Source organism: Macadamia integrifolia, unplaced genomic scaffold, assembly GCF_013358625.1.
Source record: "Macadamia integrifolia cultivar HAES 741 unplaced genomic scaffold, SCU_Mint_v3 scaffold2352, whole genome shotgun sequence".
NCBI classification, from domain to species: Eukaryota; Viridiplantae; Streptophyta; class Magnoliopsida; order Proteales; family Proteaceae; genus Macadamia; species Macadamia integrifolia.
In genome coordinates this window covers 121194-141049 of record NW_024868653.1, presented here as the reverse complement: position 1 = coordinate 141049, position 19856 = coordinate 121194, and the positions used below count along the sequence as shown (strand labels likewise).

The window sequence follows — 19856 nt, the reverse complement described above, 5'->3', positions numbered from 1 at the left end:
ACGCTAAACAAGTTTGAAATCATAATCGTACAATTAATTAAAAAAAAAATACTTACATTGCTACATTTACATCGCCGCATAAGTCCACAGGATAACTAAAAAACAAGTAAACATTGAATCAATAATATTATTCATGAATGATCAATGCATCACAGTACCACATTACCTCCACTTAACATATAGAAACTCGCAAAAGCTATCTAATATCCAACCTCTCAAAGACCAAGTCATACCGTCCAAAGGTAAAGTAACAATTGGTAGATCTTGCCGAGGGTAGGTTGCTTCATCTAGTAGTTCACAATTCTACTAAGAAAAAGTCCAATGAACCAATCCTCACCTCAAAATTATAACACAAATGTTGATAAGGCGAGACAACAACAATAAAATCATCTAAGAATGACAATATATATAAATACAACCAAATTCGAAATTCAAGTGTGTTCAATACCCTCATTCCACTTTAGTCGGTCTCTATTTTTGTTAAAAATCATCAAAACAATAACTATAAATAATAAAGCAATGAACAAGGAAGTCTCACATTCCTCCTCAATCAAGGTCGGTAATGTAAAGTACCATTACCACAACAAACAATGCATTTCATACATGAAAATTAGTAAATTTATGTAAACCAATATATATCAATAGACAAAAACTCATTTGGTATAAGAATCATGTAATGCACATAGTACCCTACTCCATAAAATCATAATCACAATTTAACACATAATATTAGTAATTAACATTATGTAATCAATGTTTGATTTGATAATGTGGGGTAAGGGTGTCAATCGGTTAGGTTTCGGTTATTCGATTCGATTTTGGTTCTGTTCCAAATGACGATATGGTGGACCATAACTGAACCGAGAACCGACTCGGTTCTGTATTTAGATACTCAAACCTATTCAATTCGATTCTAATTCGGTTTTGATATTCGGTTTTGTACCTCGGTTTTAATTCAGTTATGCCGCAAGAGGTAAAGCCAAGAACTACCTAATATTAAGAACATTAGAAAAAAAGTTTTCATAAGAGCACAACAGAATGACAGAACACACTTTTTTTTTATAAAAAAGTAAAAAGTAGAAGAAGAATTACCTTAGATGGATCATGGATGCAGGCCGCAAGCTATTCTCTAACAAACCTAATGCCTAGAAAAGAAGAAGAAGAAGGGAGGGAAGAAGGTGGACTGAAGAAGAAGTGAAGAGCGCTCAAAGTCGCGGCCAGCCTCCTCTAATAGTAAAAACCTCAAAAGGGTATATGGAAAATCCCTCCTAAGGACCCGTTTGGTATTGTTCTTAAGAAATGTTTCTATTGTTTTTCCGTTTTAATATAACAAAAAAAACGCAAAAAACCGTTTAGCAACCATATGATGTAATTCAGTTTTTTTGAAACAAAAGTTGGAAAAAAAAATGATTTGAAGGACCGAAGACGGCACGACAAGAGGGTGTTCCGTCTATGTTGTTTCGTTCCAAACGTTCTAAAAAATGAATTGTTTTTTTTCACAACTTCAGAGACAAGTTCCCGATAAAATACTAGCCTCTTGTTTTTTCACCTCTGCCTTTCAACTTCGCGCACTCACAGCTGGAGAAGAAGAAGACCGTTCGCCGGAGAAGAGAAGCACGATCGACCTTGAATCCGACTTCACTCTCAAGTTCGACCGACGGAATACACTAGCCCTCTTTTTTCACCTCTGCCTTTCATCTTTGCACACACAGAACTGGAGAAGAAGAAGACCGATCGCCGAATAGAAGCACGATCGCCGGAGAAGAGAAGCACGATCGTCGGAGAAGAGAAGAGAAGCACGATCGCCTGAGAAGAGAAGAGAAGCACGATTGGGTTTGCCCTTTTGATCTCTGCTCGTTGTTGCTCAAACAGGTATTCCCTAGCTCTTTGCATCTTCTCTGATATGTTGATGATGGTTCATGACCTCAATAAACCTTATAATACCCTGATCTACAACCCAAATCAAGATTGGAGAGTTCGGTATTGTTTACCTGTAAAGCCTCTGCAATTTGACCGATCGGACTTAGATTTTGCTAGGGTTGGTGGTTAGTTCCTCATTGTGAACCAGAGAGAACCAAAGAGGGTTTCACAATTGTCTTCTCCAGATTTATGCTGAATTTGGCTACATCTTAGATGCTCAAGACCTGTCCGAAAAAATGTCTCACAGAGATGTTTTCTCATGGAATGCAATGCTTCCTTCCCCTGAGTTCTACTTCTGGTTCTGATTCTGTTTCTATTTCTTGAATTCATCTTCCCATTTCTATTATGCTTCTTCAAATGTGAACTTGATTTGGATCAATCTCATTTTGGAGCAAAGGAAACATAGACAAAAGTATTCACCTGTAAAGCAGCAAAAACCAGAAAAACATGGATCAGAAATGATTCAACTAATTCAATTTCTGTTGTGTAACAATAATGAGATACTGCAGTGAAAATACAGTTGGGAGATGACATCAAACACCTTGTGAACATGGGGCAACAGATTCAACTAATTTAAGTTTATGAGACTTGGTTGTTTCCTTTGACAAAATGGCATCAAACACAATTGTATGTCATCTTAAATAAATATGTAGATAGGTGAAAACTCTGATGGATTAACTGAATATACATTATACAAAACCCAATTGATGATATAGAAGGTTATATTTTGAAGCTTACAGAATTAAATAAAAATGTAGATAGGGTATTGGTTGTGTGGAGGTGTTGACTTGCAAGGTCTGATGCAACTGGTATGTCATCTTAAAGATCATACTCAACCATCAATTTAATTGTCCTGTTAAGAAGTTGGGTTTCAGAAATGAAATGCAAATTACAAAGTCCAACCATATGATCATGCAATTGTGCACAGTTTTAATGATTATGAAAATCAGGCCATTGCGTGAGCATTTTAAATTCTGTGGAGTTCAAAAAGGTTGACAATTTGTATTATATTGAAAGGAAAATCTCTTAGAATAAACAGTAAGTACTTCAAACAGCTTATTATAATAAACACACTAGCACTTACTATTAATTTGGATAGCTTGATTCCTTTGTTACTTTGCTATGCTTGATTTCTTTGTTATTTTCCTATGCTTGATTTCTTTGTTACTTTGCTTGGTTTTATTAGTCTTTCCATTATCTCTCCCCAAATCTGATTTTATTGGAGCTTTGTTACTTTGCTTGGGTATGATTCCAAATCTGATTTCTATAATTAGAGGACCAAACAAATAAGATGAAAGCATCCTCCAAGCATTCAAGTCTTTAGACTTGGACAAAAAGTGAAAATTTGGGGAATTATATAATAATTAACTTGGACAAGGCATTGTTAATACTGTATTTTATTCATCCTTTTGAAACTATGTTTTTTTTAGTTGGTATGTAATATTTTATTGTCCCAAAGGATTTATATGCTTATAGTATTTTAATTTTATTTTTGTAATTATTGACTTAAAAGAAAAGAAAAGAGAAAAAAAAAAACCGTTTCTGAAACAAGCATTACCAAACGGCAGAACTGTCGTTTTTTGGTTCTGAAACTGTTCTAGAAACAGATTCACCAAACAGCATTAAATCGTTTAAAAATGGCGTTTTGACACAAAAACTGAAATTTCCGTTTTTGACACAAAACGGAGTTTCCGGAACAGAAACGATACCAAACGGAGCCTAAGTCTTAGCTATAGTAGGGTTTTTTTTTTTGGTTTAAACTTTTAAGAGTAATTTGGTTCGGTTTCGGTTCCAAACCGACGTTTTAACATCCTAAATCGAAACTGAACTGAACCAAATAGCAATACTCACATACTCAAACCGAATATGAATCGAATTTATTCGGTTCGGTTCGATTCGGTCCATTTAATTGGACTCCGTTTCGATTTTGATATTCGGTTTCGATTTGAAATTGACACCCTTAATGTGGGGTCTATCTTTGGATGTTCCTTTTGAGTTCACATAAATTATTCAAACATTTATTTGCTTTGAGTAAAGCATGGGTGGTTATCCACATCACCAATAAAAGATTTAAAAATAATAATAATTGTACTTTTGTTGAGTATGATGCCCCAACAAGAAATTTCTTGGAACAAAATTTCAGGCTTTTCTATTCTGTCAATCCATTTGGATTTGTGTATCCTATTGAGCATTGCTGACCAATGACCACATATTATTTCTACACACATCCATCTACACATGTATATATCATTTTTCGATTCCACAAATTCCTCTTCGGGGGATAACTCTTCAAGCTGAAGCTGCCACCATTAGGATTTGTGTTTATAGAATGGAAAAAAAATCAGCCCGAGGAGGATTGCGACTGCTCTATTTGTTTCGTATGTTTTGAAAAGATTTCCTTTCTTTACCAAATGCATTTAATGGCATAGGACTTTCTTCAATCTAAAAGCCTAAAACTGTTCTAACCACATGAAATAAAAATCTAAGATACGTCTTCTTATCACTTTTGTGGTGTTTTGTCCGCAAATGAGACTATCAGGTTTATGTATTAGAACAATTTCAAACATTCTTGATTCATGGATTTAGAATTTATTTAATGAAGAGAGAGAAAATAAATTTCAAATCCAAGAACCAGGACTTGCGAGATTGTTCTGGAACATAAACCTGATCGAACGACCCTGGAAACCTTGTGGATGGTAAAAAGCATCAATAATTAATGATTAATCAATGACGAAAATCTTGTTTTTGTGCTCTAGTTTTTCATATTTGATGGAAGGGAACAAGAGGAGATGATCCTATTCTTCCCGTTCCTTCTAACCTGTTTAGAGATTCATTAATTTCGAGATAAAAGTATAAGTTTTCAGGAGGTAATTTTCCAGTCTCCTTCCTACCAGATGCAATGATATATAAACTCCTCGACATCTCTTCCTTGAATGGATAATTACTGTTGTTTGTATTTAGTTTTCAGAACCTTTTCATCCCAAACATATTTACAAACTCATCTGTGCTCTGTTCCGTTTCTTGCAGGGAGTAGTTATGGAAGGAAGTAGGGATGATATAATTGTATCCCTTCTTGTATCAGCTTTGCTTGACAAATTATCCTCATCAGAAGCGTTAAGGGAATTTGGATCCCAATGGTCTGTGCAACCTGCTTTACGTGAACTCTCTCAAGTTCTTAAGAAAATTGTAAAACTGCTCAATTTTGCAGAGCAAGCTCAAATGAAGAATATTGTACAGAAAGAATGCCTTAGGAATCTCAGGGATGTTGCTTACCGAGCTCAGGACATATTGGATGAGTTCATCTATGAAGCTCATAAAGCTCACAAGGAAAAAGATCTTGGTCGAAAGGTACGTTTCGTGCACTTCCCCTCTAACTTGAAAGAAAATGGCGGGCTTTTACATAGACAAGAAATTGAACCTCTTATATATGATGAACTCATAAATAAACTAGTGGAGATTGAGAAGGAACTTAAAGATCACTATCTCAGAGACTCAGTAAATTGGAAATCACATAATGTAAATGATGAAATAGATACCAGGCCAAAGAGTGGTTCTCTAGTTGATGAGTCTATTACTTTGGGGAGAAAGAAAGAGCAAGATGAAATTAAAAAAAAGTTGTTGTCATATTCAGATGATGCAAATAAAAAAAAAGTTTCTGTTATTGCCATTGTTGGATTAGGTGGTGTAGGCAAGACGACTTTAGCCCAGCTTGTCTATAATGATCCTGATGTAGAGAAACATTTTGAAAGCAGAAAAGCTTGGGTTTGTGTGTCCACTGATTTTAATGTTGTGAGATTGACCTCTGCAATTCTGGAGTCCTTGACTGGGGAAAATCCTAATCTGAGCAACCTAGAGCCACTTCAACGTAAATTGATGAAGGAATTAAGGGGGAAACGAGTTTTAATTGTCTTGGATGATGTTTGGACTGAAAAGGAAACCGATTGGAAAGATCTGAGAGTAATATTCATGGCGGCAGGGAGAGGAAGTAGAATAATAGTAACAACTCGAAGTAGGAGAGTTTCTTCAATAATGCACCCCATTTATACCCAAGATCTACAGATTTTATCTGATGAAGAGTGTTGGTCAATAATGGAAAGGCGCATATCAATGGATTATGGCTCTATTGCTCCCAACATGGAAGAAGTGGGTAGGAAGATTGCAAAGAAGTGCAAAGGATTGCCCTTGGCAGCAAGTACGCTTGCAGGCCTTTTATGCTCTTCTTCTTCTTCAGATTTAAACCATTGGGAAGAAGTGTTGAATAGTTCCATGTGGGAGTTATTGGAAGAGAGCAATTTGCCAGCTGCTCTAAGTCTAAGCTACTATTTTCTTCCCACATATTTGAAGCAGTGTTTTGCTTATTGTTCTTTATTTCCTAAAGATTATAAATTCTATAAGCAACCTCTGATCCAACTGTGGATGGCAGAAGGATTTGTTAGATCGAACGCTACAAGAATGGAAGACAAAGGTAGCCAATATTTTGATGATTTGCTGCATAGGTCTTTCTTCCAGCACAACAATGGAGGTAAGGGTCAATTTGTAATGCATGACCTTGTACATGATTTAGCAGAAGCAGTGTCAGGAGAGGTATATGGTAGAATTGAGTTTGGGGAATCGTGCCATAGCTTTACTAAAGAGACCCGTTATTTGTCCACTTGTTGTACGAAACACTTGTTTGATCAGGACAAAAATCATGGTCACGCCAAGAAGTTATCCACATTTGTTGTACGAAACACGTGTTTGGAACGGATTAAACCTATTGAATCCTTTGGAGGATTGAGATACCTACGTGTCTTAGATTTGAGTCATTATGATTTTCCAATGCTTCCCAATGATATTGGCTATTTGAAATACCTACATTATATTAACCTCCCTTTTGCTCCATGCATTCAACGATTACCTGAGTCATTGTGTGATCTTCACAATCTACAGTCACTGATACTCCGTTTTTCCGGAATACGTGAGTTCCCTAGAGGCATCAAGTATCTACGCAATCTCCAACATCTAGACCTTTATGGATGTCCCATACTTTCCATGCCACAAGGAATTGGGAGATTAACTAGTCTCAAGACAATGCCATATTTCCCTATCTCAATAAATGATGACGGTCGTGGAATAAGAGAGCTCAAGGAGCTAAAACAGCTTGAGGGGGCGCTTTCAATCCGCATCCCAGGGAATGTGATTGATCCTTTGGATGCTCTGGAAGCTGATTTGATGAATAAGAAAAAAGTTGATGAGATTAGTTTTTTGTGGAGAGACGGAGGTGATAAAGATGTTGAGGTTTTTGAAAGTTTACGACCTCACAGTGAGCTGAAGCATTTAGAGATGAGAAATTACGGTGGGTCAACATTTCCAAGATGGTTGATGATAGAGTTGCCAAGATACAAGAAGTTAGTCTCTCTAAAACTAATACGCTGCATGGAATGCCAAGTCCTCCCTCCGATTGGGGAGCTACCCCTATTGGAATCTCTGTACGTACAAGACATGAATAAGTTGGAAGAGTGGTCTAGCTCTGGAGGAGAGGGACCCGAATTCCCTAGCCTCTTAAGTCTAACCATTACAATGTGTCCCAAACTGAGGATACTACCACAGCCACTTCTGTCAAGTCCGAGATTATGTGAATTGCGTTTCATTGGCTGTCCAATGCTCAGGATGTTGCCTCATGGAGGATTAAGCAGACTCACCTCACTCAAAAATATTCGTCTTGGGTATGAGATGGAAGAGTTGGTGCAGTTTCTGGATGGGACTGAGAGTCTACCTCCAAATATTAATCGCTTTTATATCCATAATTGTACATCGCTACCCAAGGGGTTGAGAAACCTGTCTTCACTCCAACATCTGGATTTTGGTTCATATTGTATACATCAATACAGCCCCGAGGAGCTCCCCACAAATGTCATCGTTACTAAAAATTGCTATTGGTGATGCCAACTCATCCGAAATGTTAGCCCGTATATACAATGCAGGTAAACTACCCTACTACCCTTTCAATTCTGTTTTTGCTAAAGCAGCAATCTCTTATAGGTAAGGGTGTCAAACCCAAGACCAACTGGACTAAACTGATCGGAATCGATCGCTTATAGATCGGCCTGGCCAGTTTATTAAAACGTTTCGGGCTTGAGCCCGGCCCCTTTAATGAGTGTTCCTTGGTTTTGCCGTTTTGTAAAGTAATAATATATTAATATTCCAGCATTATTATATTCATATTGGATATTTATATTAAATAATTTATGATAGATATGTCATCTTCTCCTGCTTCTAACATATTTGGATTAATTGATGGTGCATGCGTTGGGATTAATTAATGGTGAATGCGTTTTCTTAATGTTATATTAAAATGAAATGGTTGGTTCGCATACTCATACTTTTGATTTCTTGTCATATTTTTGGGCTTGCATGATCAGAATTAAATGAGCTGGAATATAAGAGTACATTTTAAATATGCTCGTTTAAAAACCGATTATGCCCATTTAAAAAATTCGTCTCTATAGTCTTTCTTGGTGGTTTCTTTCTATTATCAGAAATTCACTACTAAATGTGCTATGACTTTTAATATGTAGTGGTAGTAGTAGCTACAGCCAGTTTATACACCTTTTAGCAGCTTTAAGGAGAACACTTTTAATGGTGGGTGCCACTACCCACCCACCCCATCTCCACATCCACCCACACTACCACCCCATCTCCATATCCATCCACACTACCTTCCCATCACTAGCTCCAACCTCCTCCCTCCGCCCTCCCCACCCCCTTCTTTGACTCCTCTCCCCTACCCTTGCTATAGCTCTCCTAGTAAATGTCCCACCACCTCCTTCACCCCTGGTCTTGCACCCCACCACCTCCCAACATTGATCCGGGTCCCTTATCTTCTCTGCCCAAAAGCGATCCAATTCCTCCTACCAACTCGCGTCATCCCATGGCCACTCACTCTTGTGCGAGAGCGTGGCGGTCAAATTCTAAATTTACTTAAAGATTGCATGCAGTAAAGATTTCCGAATTATACAACATTACAGGCTATATGACATGTTTCTCTTTAACAGTATGAATTTGAATGTATTTTCTTCCCAAGTATTGCTCTTAGAGAAAAGTTTCTTACATCTCACATATAGGTTTCTTATTGTATATGAATAGGAAGAACCGCTTGCCGAAAGCTTGAGGAAGAGAGGAGAACTATCATCTGATATGAATGAAGAAGAAGGGATGTTGGTGGTGGCCATTGAGCCTCCAGCTCTAGCAGTGTGTAAGAGGCATCATACTCTCACTTGCAACCATTCAATACCGCCCCTATTCAATAGGGCTCCTCTTTACCAAACCAGAATATAACAATCTTCTAAATGCTTCAACAGTGCGATGAGTATGAACCCAGTCAAGATATGCAATATTAGATGATTACAATTTCCACAGAGCTTCTATAGGTACAGATTAGCCCAAATTTAAATTTTCAATCTGCTGGTAGGGTAGACTTGAAATGTCTCTGGGGATAAGTATTCTGTAGGATATCTAGAAAACATTATACAGCTCAATGTGAAGGGAACTGATTACTTTATACCTTGATGTGATTGGTAATCAAACACGAAACCTGATCAGGATACCTTTTGCTCTCTCACAAGTCTACAAATTCAACATTTTTGGCAACTAAGCAAGATCTGAGCCGCTCAACAGTGTCATCAAGTAGGTGATTCTTAATAGCATACACCCGATGACATTTTGCAAGTACCTTGAAGTCAAATCAACCAGTTCATTCCCATGTCTGATGACTAAGCAGTCACATACATCTCTACAACCATAGCCATTTTCCACCGCAGATGAGAATGCCCCTCTTGATAAGTTTTGGGCATAGAATGCTCAATTAAAGACGAAGCAAAAACCTTAATGCATTAGGAAAAGATGGCCCAAGGGTATATTAAGACACATCCAAGGTCCCAGATTACCGATGTGAGACTATACCTATATAACTCCCAACATCTTTAATGAAGGATGTAATTTCTCCCGTATACAATTATATGATCTTGCCACATGTTCATAGAATCACAAATTAAACAATAATGAATCAACGATGCATATCGTTCACCATCGACTGTGAAGAATTGGCTGCCATTATATCCTTCACGTATCTTTATTCCTACAATCCCAAGCACAAACACAATGTATCCTCTAGGTTTCTCCCACTAGCTCCCCTTAATGCTCTCTTGGTGATGGCTCCAATAATGAGAGTAACATTAGGGTAGAAGGATGACCTAGAGTCCTATTTTATAGAGTTTGTGCACCCTCCCATCATGGTGTGTCAAATAGGGTAGGACTATTTTCCCTAATTAGACACGTACCTGTCTTACAACTTACCAGGATCTCTGATAGCACTACCTTAACATTTTCACAATCTCACAACACAAACCAATAGAAGCAGCGGAATAAAAGTATAGTAGCAAAATTTATAAATAAAATGGAAAAACATCTAATGATAATATAATAGCAATAACCGAGTTATTCTGTTATATTCATCCATGACATATACTATAATCTCAAGAAAATATACAATCCACAACTATATCCAAAAGTATCAAGATATGATGTACAATCTCACGGTACGACGTAAGCACAATGGTCGCAAGCACAGTCCTGATCATGCTCCTCCGCTTCTGGCATCCACCAGTCGCTCACACCATACTCTGACCTAGAAGATACTGGGCCACCCGCCATTGGTACCACAGTACCTGCATCATCATCTAAAAAAGGGTGTATACGTGGGGTGAGCTTTCCAACTCGCTCAATGAGGGCTGGGGTCAAACACATCCAAACAAGACGGTAGTAGTAATAATTTATGATGCATGATTGCAGAAATTAAACACATAGTCTATGATGCTCGTGATGCAATTCATTTATTTATTATCCACCTAACAATACAAACTAAGTCTGGTAAATGCTACTACGACGCATTAGGCTGTATCCCTCGTCTCGGAAACGACATCGACTATACAGTGATACAAACCCTAGCCATGATTAGAAGCCTGCCGATCCCCGTATGGGTCCATGGGTCACCTAGAATATCCCTGATAACCCCCTCCTGGCAGTCACGACATCGGTAACACATCGGCCACACAGGACAAGTTCCCATCTTCGGTAACAATCACATCGTACTACTGGAGTGGCACTTCGGAAAGGCTCATCAAACATTCCACAATGGGTTATCCAACACCTCAACCCCTATTGGCAAGGGTGCATAGTATAGGGAGTGATACCTAACCACATATATACTACATGCCTTCATAATGATACAATTAATATAGATTATACGATATCGGAGAGACCTCGGTCACAAAGTATAATTTATCTTCAAATACAGTCCCAGGTACATGATACCAGAGAGAACTTTGCCACAAAGTGTAACCCGAGACCGTTTACCTAATCTAGCATACATAGCACAATTGAGTATGGACTACGCAATACCAGTAAGACCTCGGCCATGAAGCGTATCCATTTTCAAATGTAGTCCCGGGGTACACGATACCAGCGAGACCTTGGCCACAAAGTATAACTCGTGACTACAACTAGATCTAATGCACATAATCAATACATGAATGCAACATACATACAACAATCATAGCACTAGTACCACCTCGGCCACGCCGTATTTTGTCACACACACACACATCTAAACACACGGCTATCATGGTACTGGTACCACCTCGGTCACATCGGATCCCATCATACATTTTCATACAATTCATATCAGGATCGGAAAATGACAATTACAATTAAACATATAATTCTAAGCATGTGAGCAATTTAATAAATGATAAACATTCCAAAAATAAACACTGTCCATCCCTCACCTTGTTGAGCTTTGTTTGGTTTAAGGTTCAAGTAAGGCCATCGATCAATCAAATCAATTTCAACTTCGGGGCACGTACTGTCCTAGACACAAATGGATTCGTACATCAGTATATGTCGAAAACATCGGGAGGGACCCACACAGGTCACCCCCAAAGTGTACAGACACTGTCTCCCAATGATAGTAATGTCACTGTAAACAACCACCAGAAATAGGACATTTCCACCGAAAATGTCAGACCTGTTTTCGGTGGAGGTGACAGAGAGCACATTATGCTACTTGTCCACCAAAAATATGCCACCGAAAACAGACCCAGTGGATCCGGTGGGCTGTTTCTGGTGGAGGTACAGGGCATTCCAACAATTTGGGGCTTTCCAGCTCGGGCCCGATTGCCAGGATTTATTCCATAGAGTTTGTAGGGGATGTCCCTAGCATCATTCTAAGCCAAGAAAATTTCATTTCCACTGATCCATTTGGGAGATATGTCGATCTAATGATCAAAACCCTAGTTGGTCTTTTGGCATTACATGTTGTCGGAGCTCACCGGGCTTGGTTCGAGCTGAGCAATAACACCGGGAGGGTAGAACACCCATCCTAACACCCTAACATGGTGTGTACACCAAGAGTCCATCCATTCCTAGATTTTTCTAGGTCAAAATAAAGAGAAAGAGTGGCATGGGAGGTTGTACTTACCTCCGGCAGCAATTCCGGCAACAAGGCGATAGCCGTCACCAAGGTAGGCATTCAATCCCTTCTCCTTCCTCTTCTTCTTTTTCCTCTCCTCTTTCTCTCCTCTCCTACGTTGAGCACAATGGAAATAAGGAAATGAATCCTCATTTCCCAACTTATAACTTAAGTTGGGCCTAAGGGTCTGTTTGGTTTGGGCCACTTTTGAATCAATCAGGTTAAAATGAGTTTCGGGGCACGAGGACCCACACATTTAGGTCCATAAGGTGTTCACATCAAGAGGAAGGTGTGGAGGATGATTTAGGATCATCCAAAACCATTAACGATGTGAGTGGTGGGACCCATGGGCATCAAAACCTCGACAGCAGCTTATGGACCCACTGGAAACAGGCACCGGATTCATGCCCAGGCTGCTTCCGGTGGCTTGTTTCTGATGGTCAAGATAGCTTACTGTCCCATGGTTGGTCTTGCATGGGTGATTGCCCTCAGACATGCCCAAGGCTTTTCAATAATTATGATGCATGCCAAAAATTAAGTGTGGGGAGTCGGGTCACTTACCGTATGGGATCGGAAGGTATAAATCCCCTCCAGTTAGATAGGTATGGGATGCACGAACATGTGGGGTCATCACTTCCCCTTTGGCAATATGCAGTCATGAGCCAAAACCTGATCGTACTTCCTATCTCTGATTCGAGGCCTGTCATAAAATTTTAAATTAAACCGGATTAGGGCACGGGTGTAATATCCCCCCACCTTACAAGAATTTCATCCTCGAAATTGAATATACCTGGAAAATCAAACAATCCAAGATGCTTCATCATTTCATCTTCTCACTCCTAGGATACTTCCTATTTGGGGTGGTTCATCCATTTCACTTTGACGAAGGAAACGGTGCAGTTGCGAAGAACATGGTCGTTTCGATCAACAATCTTCTCCGGATACTCCACATAGGTAAAGTCCTCATCCAACTCATGGGGTATGTAAGTCAAGACGTGAGTCAGGTCAGAAATGTACTTCCTCAACATAGATATATGGAAGACATCATGTGTACCTTCCAACTCTGGTGGCAAGGCTATCCGGTAAGCTACTAGTCCGATCCTCTCCAATACATCATACGATCCCATAAACCTTGCAATAAGCTTTCCCTTCTTACCGAACCGCATCACCCCTTTAACTGGGGAGATCCACAAGAAGACCTTGTCTCCAATACCAAACTCCAGATGTTTCCTCCTAACATCTGTATAGCTTTTCTGCCTAGACGGAGCTGCCTTGATCCTTTCTCTGATCACATTCACCTTCTCACTGGGAGCCTGTATCAAGTCTAGATCCAAAATATGTTGCTCACCAACCTCATCCCAATAGAGTGGAGTCCGGCACTTCCTGCCATACTGTGCCTCGAATGGGGACATACCGATGGTGGCCTGATAACTGTTGTTATAGGAGAACTTAATAAGGGAAATGTGCTCATTCCAACTGTAACTCATATCTAAGGCATAGGCTCGGAGTAGATCCTCCAATGTCTGAATAGTTCTCTCTAGCTGACCATCGCTCTAAGGGTGAAAGGCAGTGCTGAAAGCCAACTGCATGCCCATAGCTTTCTGTACACAGGTCTAGAACTTGGAAGTGAACCTGGGATCTCGATCAGAGATGATACTAACTGGTACACCATGTAACCTGATGATGTTATCGATATACAACTTGGATAACTTGTCCATAGAAAATGTGATCTTGATTGGGATAAATTGAGCTGCCTTAGTCAAGCGATCCACAACCACCCAAATGGTATCCATACCATTCTGTGTACAGAGTAGGCCTGTGACAAAGTCTATGGTAATATTCTCCCATTTCCACTCCAGAATAGGCAGGGACTGTAATAACCCCTGAGGCCTCTGCCTCTCAGCCTTGACTTGCTGGCATGTGAGGCATCTAGACACATGCGTGGCCACTTCATTCTTCATTCCTCTCCATCAGTAGGAGTCTTTGAGGTCCTTGTACATTTTAGTGCTGCCGGGGTGAATGGAATATGGAGAGCTATGTGCCTCTCTCAAAACTGTGTCTCGTAAATCACCGTCACTGGGCACACACAACATCCCTTTGAACTTAAGGATCCCACTTTCAGTCATCGAAAAATCTAGGTCTTTTTGGGTTCCTTCCTAGCATTCTGCTATTAGCTTCTGTAGTTCTGCATCAGTAACCTAAGCTGTAGTGATCCTATCCACCAGACTAGGTTGTACCGCCAATGTCGATAGTGACAAGATGACACCCTCTACTAATAGTTCCAAGTCTAGCTTCCTGGCCTCCTCTAAGAGATACTCATTGGTGGTCAGTGATGCAAGAGTCAGTGACTGGGATTTTCGATTAAGTGCATCAGCTACCACATTGGTCTTTCCTGGGTGATAGTGGATAGTACAATTATAATCCTTCATCAGCTTTAACCAACGCCTCTATCTCATGTTGAGATCTTTTTGGGTGAAGAAGTACTTAAGGCTTTTATGGTCACTGAAGATCTCACTCTTCTCACCATACAGGTAGTGTCTCCAGATTTTCAATGCAAAAATCAAGGCTGTCAACTCCAAATCATGGGTGGGGATACCGGTTCTTGATGGTCAGCTTATTAAGCTCCCGGTAATCGATGCACAATCTCATACTTCCGTCTTTCTTCTTGACGAGCAATACCGGTGCTCCCCATGGAGACATACTAGGTCTAATGAATCCCTTCTTCAGAAGGTCTTGAAGTTGCACCTGTAATTCCTTCAATTCTGTGGGGGCCATGCGGTAAGGGGCTTTTGACATTGGTGCCGAGCTGGGGAGTAGGTCTATAGCAAACTCTGTCTCTCGATCCGATGGAAAACCTATCAAATCATTCGGGAATACATCAATAAATTCCCTCACCACATCTAGCTTGGTCAATGGCCTAATCTCTGCGTCAGTATCCATCACAGATGCTAAGTAGCCTTGACATCCCTTATCTAGTAGCTTCTTCATCTGGAGTGCAGATATGATAACTTTCTTAGGTTTCTTGGGCTTATCCCCTTGGAACACAAATGCATCATCATCACGAGGTCTGAAAATGATAGTCTTCTCTGCACATAGCACACTGGCTCTGTATGCAGATAGCCAGTCCATTCCTAAAATCATGTCGAAGTCGGTCATATCCAACTCGATTAGGTGAGCATTCAACTCATGATCACCTATGGTCACTGGACAAGGCTCGTAAACATAGTTCAAACCCACCACACTTCCTGTAGGGGTGCTCACAGCCAAACGTTGAGTCAGTCCCTTAGATGGAATTCTCATCTTCTTCGAAAATGTTGGTGACACGAACGAATGCGAGGCTCTTGAGTCAAATAACACATGTGCAGACAATAATGATATCAATAATGTACCTGTCACTACACCAGGAGCAGCCTCAACATCCTCCGCCATCATAGAAAATATTCTGCCCTGTGGTCTCTGGCCCTATAGGCATTGTGCTAGTCTATGGGCTGAATATGTCTGCTGGGGCCTAGGTGGCATAGTGTAGGGTGCATCACCTAGCCTTCGGTGGGGGCATGTCCTCACTATGTGGCCTGACTGATCACAATGAAAGCATCTCGGGCTCGATCTTGAAGACTGGGATACTACACTACATCGGGAGGACTGGGAAGTCTGACTAGCATCAGGCCTCCTAAACTGCACTGGAGTTGGGCTGACTTAAGGGACTCGGAAAGGTTTGTTGCCTCCCCTAGAATCAGCAGATCCCATCGGCCTCTTTCCCGTCCATTATTGAGCTGTGTAGTTATCCTTATGCCTGTCCTCAATAGATTTGGCCACTTGGACCACCTCAACATAGGTTTACAGCTTCAACCCCATAATAGTTGACCCAATACTTAGCCTCAACCTTTTCTCAAACTTCTTTGCCTTGGATCTATCACCTCTGAGATGCTCAGGAGCAAAATGGAATAGCTCCTCGAAGCGTTGCTGATATTCGAGCAGAGATCGAGAACCTTGAACCAATTGAGAGAACTCACTCTCTCTCCTATCCCGAAAGGTTTCTGGAAAATAGTTCTCAAAGAAGGCCCCCTTAAAGTCTGCCCAAGTGGGATTCGGGTTAATAGCCCTCAGAATAGGCTCAGTGGCACTCCACTAATCATCTGTTTCATTCTGTAACTGATAGCCCGCACATAAAATTTTTTACTCATCGGTGCAGCCCATCAGTCTAAAAACCTTCTCCATTCCATCAATCCATCTTGATGGATGCAAATGGTCTTGCCCCACCTTGGAGAAATATGGGGGCCTAAGCCATTGAAACTTCTCCATCATCTTTGTCAAGTCTATCCAGCCCGCTACATAGGCTTGAGCTTGTTCCGGCATCTGATCTTGCATATGCCCATGCACTTGTGCCCCACCAAATGTTTGAAGGGTAGCCGATCCAGTGGGTACTGAAATGGGTGCCGGTGGAGTAGGAGGTGCGGGCGGTGCATTATGGTCTTTCATTGCCACTTGGATTCTATTATCGATCCTGGCCATAAACTGATTTTGTCTTTCTTCCACTTCCTGCATCATGTTATTGATGATGGATGCCACATCTTGGGCTATAAGTACAGGCGAAGCCGGTGGTGTATTGTGGGGTCTACCCTGATTCTGTGTAGGGGAAGCGGGAGGCGACTGGCATGATTGGGATTGGGATCAGGTGTTCTGACGTGACATGATTCCTATGAAGGAATCCGATTAGTGCACATGCATAAACAACGTTGTATGTAATCAGAACACATGCATGCATAGTGGGTCCCACATATATACAACAGTCAAAATTAAGGTTAGGGCATGTATAAGTGGGGTCCACACGTATTAAGATCCAATCGCATGCGTATCCCAAAGGGGTACACCATTAAAGTAACCAAATAAAATCTTAGGATTGAAAAATAGCATGATTTATTTTTCCAATGAGTCCACTGGAAATAGAGAGTCAAACCACCGAAAATATGGCTTAACCCATCGGAAATATCAATGGTATTTTCGGTGAGCAAAACAAAGACTAAAATCTGACTTTTCCCTTCACTGGAAACAGACACCAGAAGTATGCCCAGTGTTTCCGGTGGGCTGTTTCCAGTGGCACTAAACCGGCCATAAATAGGCTCGGGTCTTGGCTTTTTCACACAAAATCCTATTTACTCTTGTGAGAAAGGTGTGGAAATAGCCAAGGAGTCTTTTGCTACCCATTCCCAACCTTCCTCGCGCTATTTCATGATCGATTGGAGCCGCATTCGCTTCCAATCTATGTTTTCTCTCTCTGTAACCTAGCTTTTATGATTTTCTTCTCTGTGAGTTTTGTATGCAGCCATTTAACTAGGTTTTCCATTCCAAATCCTTAGGAATCATCTTGTAACAATGTCTGGACGCTGTGTACGTACCCGACGTGCTCTTATACGGGAGGAGAAAGATGCCGTTGAGCAGTTCAACCCAATCTGTTCCGCTCTGTGGTTGAGGAGACCGTTGGGAGTTCTTTGAGCACCGTAGCATTGACCCAAGAGTCTATGTGAGGACCAACGACTTTCGCACATTCCGTCTTCGTCAATGGTTTGAGGAGATAAGGTGGTACCACATCCTGAAACCCAACCGATACTACTACCCCACCTTGGTCAGGCTATTCTACTCCATTATGGAATGTGTCAACTGGGGTACCAAATAGATGTGGATCACCTCCTATGTGAAGGGGGTGGAGATCTCCTTTGACATGGGGCAGCTGGGAAATATTTTGATGATCAGCAATACAGGCGACCTAGTGTACTGTCCACCTCGGACTCCGGCATATGAATTTCAGAGTCTCGACACCTTTCAGGTGATCAATGACATGCTGACCAAGGAAGCCACAAGATGGAACCGTTTAGTCAACTAGTTTGCCACTCCAAAGGTTGTCTGCCATGTGATTCAACTGAATTCCTCCCCACCTATGGACATTATAATGAGGTATCCGCTCTACAAGCCTATGTGACATACTGCGTGTACATGGGGGGCGCAGATACGTCTGTCTTACCTCCTATTGTGGACCATGGTAACTCGATCTGAAGGGCAGGATCACCGAGTAGGGAACCTATGTTATGGGAGGATATTGACTGACATCTTCCATTGCTTTGGGGTGGACTTGGAGGGCAAGGCACGCTATGGAGGTAGATCTGAGGGAGGTGACACCTATCCCAGGAGAGGGTCAGCAGCCTATGGAGGTAGAGGGTGGTGGTGTCAGTGATGTTGGTGCAAGAGGAGAAGCTACTGAGGTTGGTGGGGCTCCACCACATGATCCCCAGGCCACGGGTTCTATGACAGTTTCTACACTTAGAGCACTAGGGGTGCGAGGCCTTATGGTCTCAACGATGTTATGACCCGTCTGGATACCACTATGTCATTGATGAGGAGCATGGACAGCCACCTCGAGAGCATGGACAGGACCTATTGTCTTATGGACAATAGAGTGGCCTCCCTAAAGGCACAGATGCAGGCGATGGTCTTCCACCTCGGTATTCTGGTGCCTCCTCCAGGAACGCATACGCATGGTTTGAACCAGGCTCAGGGCCAAGCACAGAACCACCAGCAGCAGCAAGAGTAGTGGCATGTTTGCCACTATAGCTTTTAGGATTTTCATTTTCCTGTTTTTATATGAGTCTGATGTTTTAGGTTTAGTTGAACTTTTTTATTATGTCATATGCTTCAGTTGTTAAATTTTCTAGTCTTAGGCTAGTTAGGATTTTCTGCTTTCAGTACTTTATTTTTCTTATGAAAGTGTAAGCTATGTATTCAAACTCTTTATTACAATGAAATGGCTTTAACACCTATACTTGTCTCCTAATTGTGTAATTTCTATTATTATTGTCATGAGATTTTTATTTAAATCCTAATTTTCCCAAGTTGTGGTTTGGTTGAGATTGTGAGTTAAGGCAGAGCATCGTACTCTGATACCATAGCTGTCACACCACACTCCCAGTAGACTCAATTTACCATTAGGAATACCGACGGTGTGAGTAAGACACATACCTGTCTTACAACCTACCAGGATCTCTGATAGTAGTACCTTAATATTTTCACAATCTCACAACATAAACCATTAGAAGCAGCGGAATCAGAGTATAGTAGTAGAATTTATAAATAAAATGGGAAAAACATCGAATGGTAATATAATAGCAATAACCGAGTTATTCTATTACATTCATCCATGACATATACTATAATCTCAAGAAAATATACAATCCACAACTATAACCAAAAGCATCAAGATATGATGTATAACCTCATGGTGCGGCGTAAGCACAGTGGTCATAAGCACAGTCCTGATCATGCTCTTCTGCTTCTGGGATCCACCAGTCGCTCACACCATACTCTGACCTAGAAGATACTAGGTCACCTGCCATTGGCACCATGGTACCTGCATCATCATCTAAAAAAGGGTGTATAC

The 19856-nt window shown here is 40.9% G+C and overlaps 1 protein-coding gene across 1 annotated transcript; it reads left to right on the top strand.

Annotated features, from left to right (window-relative positions):
• The first annotated feature begins 1460 nt into the window (after positions 1-1460).
• On the top strand, positions 1461-7842 carry LOC122066339 (putative disease resistance RPP13-like protein 1). Its single transcript, XM_042630161.1, has 2 exons — positions 1461-1872; positions 4948-7842. The coding sequence occupies exon 2, from the start codon at positions 4957-4959 to the stop codon at positions 7840-7842; it is 2886 nt and encodes a 961-aa protein (XP_042486095.1). The 5' UTR covers positions 1461-1872; positions 4948-4956.
• The last annotated feature ends 12014 nt before the right edge of the window (positions 7843-19856 follow it).